Raw genomic sequence first — 9,030 nt, forward strand, 5'->3', positions numbered from 1 at the left:
CTTTCCAATATGATATTTGCATTTGCACATGAATTTGTACTTTTAATTAAAGCCACTCCTTGCCTCAACTCCTCTGTGACAGATTTTAGGTAAATCAGACAATTCAACAACAACAAAAACCCACAAAAGACATAATACTGTATGACCTCACATCATGCAGAACCTGACAACCGCTTTTTACATTCTAACATACAAAGGTCTAACATGTTAAGGTAAATGCAAAACCACTGACCTTATAAGAAACAAACTGTCATTAACAACAAAGCATTTAAGGCAATGAGAATATTTAAAAAGCTTTGAAGACTACCACCAACCAGATTTGCTTTTCAGTCTGTAACTTCTGTTTCCATCCAGATTAATGTGCTGATTCACGATAATAGAGTCACCATACACTTCTGGTTTAAATGCATCTCTACCTTGGTTTCGCAATGTTATTGAGATATCTGCAGAACTTTAAAAACAAAAACAAAAAAAAAACACCACAGGCAACTGAAATTAGTTCCAAATCAAAAAAAAAAAATCAGAACATTCTAATTTTCCACAAAAATTGTCACGTCTTGTGTAGGTAGTAACTTAAAGTCAGTCATAGTACAAGTAAGAACAAAACATACTGGTGCTGTTTGAGCCAAAACAGACATGTAGCCAGAAACATTGCTACACACTGTCCTTTTGCACCTTCAGATAAGTTACCAGTCAAAAGCAAATAGTTGTGAGAGCAGATTCCCTCACCTTTCCTTCCCATCTGACTGCCTTCATGTTTAGGTTGCAGAATCAAGTTCCTTTTCGGTTGTTCTACTGTCACCAGACTGGTTTCTGGGGTAAAAAGCTGTTTAGCTTCTGTAAGCCATACCTAATGAAAGTAACCTATAATACACTGCTTAAAGCATTCTTCTAGGAAAGAGCAATGTGGTTTCAATTCTGAATTCAGATTTTCTGCTTCTTAGGTGAATGATGAAATGTTATTATGTATAAGGCACATACGGCAAAAATCTGTAGTACCAGGCACCTCTGAAAGGAAAAGCCTGTGACACTGATCTACAGCATTATGTAAATGTAAGCTTTTAAACCTCCTCCCATCCTTTTCTGGTTCCCCTAAACATACTAACCCCACTCTTGCTGCAGACACAAATTCACTTCCTTTGCATTAAATAATCCACCTGCATGTCAAGGTCCTTGCACTGCATATAAACTCACATCACAAAACAGAAGACTTATCACTATTTTGTGAGCAGTGAAAGCAATATACGAGAACTAGGCAATAAGCAGCACATTTTAATATGCCTTAGCTAGTGGCATTCTACTGGTAGATTTCTATTTATTTATTTTTAATATGGTAGTGTTATGCCTTTTTTTTTCCCCCCCCTTTATGAGTTAGACCCAGTGGGAAAACAGAGAAAATGAAGTTAACAAAAGACTGATCAGCTACCCATAATCAAAATCACTAAACTACATATCCCATCTTAAAACAAAAAAGTTTTACTTACGTTGCTCCAGTTTTTACGAACATTTTTAATGAGGAACCTCTATTAGTAGCAGTGGCTTTCCCACCAAGTCCAACAATAAGAGCCGTTAACACAGAACTTTTTCCACCTGTAATAGAAGCATTGAAGTTTTTATTTTACTTTATTTTTTTAAAGTTCTCATGACTTTTTATCCAATTCACTCACATTATAGATTTTTGCTTGACTGCTTATGTATTCAAGCACTTAAATTCCAATTTATGTCAAATACATAAAATAGTCATAGCTGTAGAAATAAACAATTCCAAAAAAAAAAAACCAAAACACATCCATTCCTTAAGGTACCCCCCCAAAAATTCATTCTGAGCCAAACTTCTGTTACTATTCTTCAGCAATATGCATTCAACAAGATGTCCTACCTCAGGAGGAAAGGAAACTCCCTTCCTTACAAGCACGCAGAAAACACTTATACGAGAGAAGAAATCAAATACATATTACCATTCAGTTAACTGAAAGGTTTTAAGCTCTATTTAAACATTTACGTTTAATTTTTGAAATGTTCCCTCCAAAAGAACTGAACTTGCGAAAGGAATCACATCCTTCTAAAACAGCTTCTACTTGGCATAAACTTGGACAATTACTATGTATTTTAAAATGAACATATGAGTACATGAAGTTTATGTTTGAATTATACATAAATTTATATAATGAAATGTTTTGCACTCATTATCTTTTGCAAACCTCTGAATTTAAAACTTCACTTTTTCATCAGCTCTGGACTACTGGCAGAGACCCATGGGATTCCTGAGTCTAAAACTGAACCAACCTACATTCTTAGAAGTGTTAGCTCATCTACGTATCTTTATTTTTTTTTCCAAATCAAAATTAGATGTTTTAAATTATTAACAAAAGCAGTCTTTTGGCATAGCAATGTTGTAATCAATACTTACTTCCATTGTTTCCAACAACAAAATTGAGATTTGATCCAAACTGAAAAGGTCCCAACATGGAATGGCACATAAAGTTCTTCAGCTGGATACTTTCAATTATCCCAACTTCCCCTACAGTCTAAATAGATATTATGTTATGTGTGCATTTTAATTAAATACGTTTCATCTACTTCAAATATAATGAGAATTCAAATGACTATAATAAAAATCATCAATGTTAACAAACCACGAGAACATCAGAAGGGTTTCATGATATTGTGAAAATTTGCTTGTTATTACATAAATTAAGATCAAAACAGTTACCAAAACTTAACTCTTATCAATGGCAAATTTCAGTTCTTGTCATAGCTAACTTACAATTAATATAAAAGATCAAGATCGTAATGCAGTGATTAGAGCAGTAAGTAAAGAGCATCATAGAAAGATTTTGTTATTTAAACAACACTGAAAAGTCTTAGCACGACTTTGAAAAAGGGAAATAGAATTAAGTTAGGAAGGAGGAAATGAAACTAGAAATGAAACTAGAAATGAAACTGACATCCCAATGTTCAACTCATACTATTTTGACAGGTAATTTTATCTGCAATGCTTCAGAAAAGTAATGCTTTTTAATCAAGCAAAGTTTTCAGGAAAAATAAAAAATCCAGTGACACAGAATAGGTACTGTTCAAGGAAATTAAGTGAGGAGTTACACCTCTGCGGATCATAAATCAACCCCAGTGTCGTATAACATGCAAGACTGTATTTGTGTGCTAAAAATTATTTTAAGAGTCCAACATCAAATTAAAATTTAACTGTTACAGAAAAACGGAAAATAGGTATTCCCATTTTCAAGTTTCACCTCCAAAACAAGCATTTCAAACATTTTTAATTGTCATTTCAAAGTGTCAGCTATACAAAAGAAAGCATCTAATGCTTCTTTTAGTAAACTATTTGTTTTCCTAAATATTTTTTTCTGCTTTTCCTACAGCCCTAAACCAAATATGCCATACTTCTATTAAACAAAATCTTTCAACTTTACTTAGTTGTCAACTTCAGTAGCATTCATTCCATAAAACCAGAATACTGTTATTTTATGATCAACTGTCATAACTACATGATCCACAAAAATATGGTAAGAATGAACATTCAGAAGTTCTCATTACAGCCATTATCTCTATTTTCTTTTTGATTAGTTCAGTTGAAGCCTACATACAAGACTTATTTCAACATCAACCAAAGACAATTTTATACATCAATTTTCTTAGTTTTGGATTTTTTTTAAAACAACTTACCGACGCAGAAGAAAAATTAGTATCAAATGAAAACAGTGAGTTTTCTTCATCATTTGACTCATCACTGTGCTCATCTGTGAATTCTTGCCTCTGTCTTTTGTGGGATCTAGGCTTTGAAACACTTTCTTCCTTTCTCTTACCCATGAGTACTGAAAAAATATCAAAGTAATTATAGTGAGGACATATCAAACTGTAGCCCAATATGTAGTACTGAATTTAATACTGAAACTTACAATCTGTAAGTTACAAATATGTAGTACTGAAATTAGACTGAAACTTACAACCTGTTATACGAAAACATACCTACAGATAATGCAGACTGCACTTACTTAATTTGATACAAGAAATTCTAAGGTCATTGCAAATGTTGCAGTACGATCGACACAATTTTGAATAAAATGATTTGCACAGCCAAAAAGAAAATGTATTAATTATACATGGCTGAGAAATGTCTAGACAGTGAATATGTGGAATACATAAAGTCGAATAAATGAAAATTTAGATTCATAGTGTTGCTCCCTTCCTACTTCTGCACACAGCCAACCTGCTTTTGTTGGGCAATGTTGTGTGATCACAGTAAACAAAATGCTGTCATTTTACTAATGAAGGACAATTCTCTATATAGAAAACATACCTATACATATATACATATAAATGCTTCCTCTACAGAGATAAATAACCCACCTCACTAATATGACTAATAAGAAATAAATCCTGCAAAAGTAACAAAGTCTACTAAAGTTGCATATAACCAAAAGAACAGGTGTCTAGGATAGTCAAAATTTCACATTTTCTGCAACAGTATCATTAGGGTGTGGTTCTTATTCCCCCTAAACTGCACATTACACTCTTTATACCTAGAGTCCCAAATTACAACACAAAACATGGACCACATTACTTTTGTCCACAGCAGAAACAAGGTCCTGTTCATACAAAGACAATGCACAATCTTTTCATTTGCCAGCAGTTAGGTCACCTATTGAGAAGTGTCCAGACCATGCTCAAACGGATAACCACTACATAATTTTTGGATATCAAAATGTTTCCACAGTTGAGCATGTTCTCTTGCTCAGGCAATGTTGCTTCCTTCCAGCAAGAGTGGCAGCCAACTTACACACATCTCACCATGCAAAATTCTGAGGTATTAAATGCAATTAATATCCACCATTATAGAAAAATCACTGAATGGCCTAAGAGTAGGGTGAATTCATGAAAAATGAAAAAAAAAAAAAGCAGGGTACCAAATCACTTCTTGTCACAGATATATTTGAAGTTAATGAGTAACAGTTTCCCTGTCCTACTTGACAGATGATATGACACAGGAAAGAAGCCTGGTGGGTCAGCCCAGCAGTTCTTAACGTGACCTCCCGCATCCTGCAAGGGAGACAACAAGGTTCCTGAGAAAGTTAGGTGGGCAGGCACAGTGGTTCCAGCCATGCAATGCATGGTCCCAGGGGACCCCTGCTCAGTCAGCCCTCAGGCACTCCCAGAGCTTCTCCACGGTTCCTTGTCAAGCCTTGCCTGGGCTCTTGCTCCCACAGTCTCCACAGTCTCCTCTTCCAGGCCTCTCCCTAGGATGCTCCAGACCCTATCAGTTGCAGGACTGGGTAAAAGACCAGCTTGAATTCCTGGAGCACCTGATGACTGGCTGTCACCATCACTGGCACTCAGCCAGTAGCAGGATGGCAATTTTCAGCAGTAGGACGGCAATTTTCAGGTTACTTAGAGGCAAGTCGTCTGTGGATAAACTAAGTGCAGCCAGCTGTCTCACCTGCCTCCTCTGTTTCTGTCTCGTCTCCCTGAGTTCAAGCAACTCTTTACGAAGCAGAATAATAAACTGACTGAAGGCACTGAAAATTGATGCAGGATTTTTTTTTTTTTTTTTTAAAAAAAAGAAGTTTCCCAACCATTTCACCATACAAATTTGTATGTTTGGGTCAATGTCGAGATAGAGTGCTTCTTTAAGCAGCTTCTTTCACTTGTGCCAGCTTAACGTTCTGGTCAAACTCTAGCCTGATTTCAACAGAAATATAAGTTTGAAAAAGCTCATACCATAAAACACCACAGACAATAAATAGCATTTATTATATCAAACACCACAGACATTAAAATTTGTTACATCACTAAAGACCGCTGAATTTCTATTCTGGGTGTTCTTTGGGTTTTATAAAACAGTACTTGATTATCTCCTCATTAATTGTCTTAGACAAACCACACAAATAATACGAAATAGCATACATCCCTTTCCCTCAAGTGAAACAGACGAACTTCAAAGCAAAGATAGACACGCAATAAGCTTCCCATCTTATCTTCTTGCAATAATATCAGGGATATCAGGTTAAGTTCTGGACTATTATTATGTTAATTAAATATTTACAGGGAATCTGCCATTTCCATTTTATGTTATGTAGTTTAAGATCATACACATAAAACAAGCAAGCAAATACACTTCATCATTCAGTTACATACCTTTTACTGTGCTTCTTTCAGTTTCCTACATAACCATGTCATTATATTACTTGGATCAGAAAAGAGTTGCTTGTATGCTCTTGGAATTTATCCATCAACCAAACATGAAGGTAGGCATTTGTTCAATTTGCTGTTCCGCTGAAGTCTCACTCTATAAAGAAGGGAAAACATAAGACTTAAATGCTATAATGAATATTAACTAAAGAACAGGGCTATGAATTCTGTTGCTATATCATTTGCACATCTAAGGAAAAGAGACTACGAGAACGGAAAACAAAATAGCCTAGAAGAAAACTCACTCACTCAATCTAAGCATAATGAAGTCAAAAATAAAACAGTTTGCACTCCAGAACTCTAGAAGAATTAGTACTGAAGATAAAATTTAACAGAAACTTAAACTGTATTGAAACAGCCTCTGAAATTGTTATCACAAGTACCAGATGTAAGCAGATGTAACACCTACAGTGCATATAAAAAAGCAGGGAGGCAGAAGAAATTGACCTCATCAACAAGGAGTCCACTAATCAGACCTCACAAGAAACAAAGCTTGAAAAGCTAAAGGGACAAATAATTAAGACACACACACACAAAACCCACACACAAGCAAGCAAGCAAACAAAAAAAACACTGAAAATGACATATACTACACTCGAGCTTTACTTTTAGACCATCTTAGTGTTTTTGACAGAAAGTTCCTTTTTTTACATTGTTTACAATTTACATTTTTACATACTTGTACGATGACACACTGATTTTCTTCATTAACTTTTTAATTGAAAAAAAAGTTGAAAAAAATAGTCAATTGCAGTGTCTTAGCACTGCTTATCATGGTTTTAACAACAGCTTGGGAATACCTGAAAGCAAAGGAAAAGCTGCAGATGTGACCTGTCATTAAAATATGCAAGTATCGTACTGGAAACTATTAAATTGGCAAAAATAAAGATTAGTACAAGTATTTTAATGTACGCAATAGACTAATGGGAAGTCAACAATGAATACTATTGACAAATGTTAACAGAACTTCGCTTAAAGGACTAGACATCGTATTTTTAAAATGAAGTCTAAATGTACGGTTATGTTGCAATATGAAGTAGGACTATGCTAATGGAAACTTGCGATGACAAAGTCAGGAATATCAATAATGTGAGAACTGGACTATCATTCAGAAAGACAATACAAAAGTGCTCATTTAATAAAAAATGACCTTTACTAGCATGGAATGTAAGAGCACAATGTAAAACCCACAGCTATTAACTGTGCGTGAATAAGGGCAAGACAGATCCAATTACAAAAACATCACAAGATCACTACAAATCATAACAAACATTTTTCATGCACGTAATGAGAAAGTGAAAGGAAACCACCATTCCAAGATGTGTCACATGGTACTGTGTAAAACTATTAGGACTATTACACGTTATAATAGAAAACTATTTACACCACTAACATCAAAGTATAGCAAGACAGGCTGCGTGCACCGGAGGCAATATGCACTGCCAGCCACTAATGCTCCAACCAAACCCAAGGCATCCTATTTCCAGTTTCCATTGCAATGCAGTTCTAAATTTTTCTTCCTCCTTTCTTCCTTCCTCCCTGCCTAGCTGGTCACAGCTGGTATCATCCAGGGCAGACAATGCAGGACACACCACCACCAAAACCACCTCACGCTGGCTTTCCAGCAACTATGTGTCAGCCTGTTATCATCTAAGGTAGGAAACATTCGCCACTCGAAACATCCACTTCAACCACTCTGCAACCAGACCAGCTACAACCTTGGATTGCCTTTCATCCAGTTACCACAACAGAGGTTGACAGAAGGCACAGGAGCAGACCTACAGTGTTACAGAATGTAACATATAAGAGGAAGGGCGGGAGGAAGGGAAGAAAAGAATTGTGATCTGCTGATAACACTACATTTATTTAAACAGACACAGAGATACTGATAAATGAACTACATGTTAATTCTGGTAGATTCTAACAATAAAGGAAAGAAACATACACAGCCAAAAAAGCCTTTTTTCTTTTCTTTTTTTTTTTGTACAAAAAAGGTATGAGATCTTTCAACTCGGCCAGCTGCTCATGTTATCAGGCACACAAAGTCCGTACCGCCCCATGCAGACACTTAGCAAGCACCTGCTGGAGAAGCAACAAGCGATGGCAGCTCTACCGCATCTATGGGGAGGAACAAAATCCCTCTGCTCACACCCCCAATGCCACAGTTACTGCTTGTTTGTCCCAAAACTTGCCCTGGACGACCTGAAAGGATGCAATCACCTCCCCGTTGCAAAGCTTATGTCGGTGGATGCACCAGACGAGAGAAACTTCACATCAGTTTCGTTTCTGCCGCAGCTGAGAAGAGGAGGAGAAGAAGGAAGGAGAGGAGGGGAAGAATGAGAAGGAGGAGGAGGAGGAAAGCGCTCCCTGGTCAGTAGCTGCCTCTCCCCCTGCCTTTATAATGCCGGATGCCTCGGGGCAAACCCCATGCGCTACCCCTGAGCAGCAGGCAGGCACCGGGGGAAATTTCACCCAGCTCGACCGCCACAGGGACAAGTCAGAAACCGAAAAACCCACCCTGGGGCACACGAAAAAAAAACCACCGCGGGGGAACCCATCCCCGGCAAGCTCAGCGAGGGCCCGGCCGTACTCTGCTGACAGCACAGCACAGCACAGCACTGCCGCCACCGGGAGCCCTCACCCGGCCCCACGAAGATGACCCATTCCTCATCCTACCTCTCCTCGATCCCACCGCCAAGCGGCGGGACCGTTACAACCGGCTGAGAGCCGCACTCCCGCGGAGATTCCGAGCCCAGCACGGCGGGGGGCGGGCGGCTGAGTGCGACGGAACAGCCGCCACGGGCGCGGCGCCTGCGCGCGCTC

At 37.7% G+C, this 9,030-nt stretch overlaps 1 protein-coding gene across 5 annotated transcripts in view; it reads right to left on the reverse strand.

The window, feature by feature from the left end:
- The window catches only part of SMC6 (structural maintenance of chromosomes 6), a 35,195-nt gene extending 26,166 nt beyond the window's left edge, over positions 1–9,029 (reverse strand). Inside the window, exons 1-7 of one of the 5 annotated variants that reach the window (XM_013172664.3) lie at positions 8,884–8,993; positions 8,428–8,502; positions 6,154–6,304; positions 3,685–3,833; positions 2,411–2,528; positions 1,485–1,590; positions 315–451 (exon numbers count right to left, since the gene is read on the reverse strand). In XM_013172664.3, the coding sequence (XP_013028118.1) occupies positions 315–451; positions 1,485–1,590; positions 2,411–2,528; positions 3,685–3,828 (505 nt within the window). In that variant the 5' untranslated portion in view covers positions 3,829–3,833; positions 6,154–6,304; positions 8,428–8,502; positions 8,884–8,993. Of the gene's footprint in view, positions 1–314; positions 452–1,484; positions 1,591–2,410; positions 2,529–3,684; positions 3,834–6,153; positions 6,305–8,409; positions 8,503–8,883 lie in introns of all 5 variants that reach the window. The other 4 variants (XM_013172663.3, XR_010830642.1, XM_013172662.3 and 1 more) reach the window with 4 other exon arrangements.
- Between the last annotated feature and the right edge of the window lies 1 nt (position 9,030).

This window comes from Anser cygnoides, chromosome 3 (genome assembly GCF_040182565.1).
Source record: "Anser cygnoides isolate HZ-2024a breed goose chromosome 3, Taihu_goose_T2T_genome, whole genome shotgun sequence".
Classification (NCBI taxonomy): Eukaryota; Metazoa; Chordata; class Aves; order Anseriformes; family Anatidae; genus Anser; species Anser cygnoides.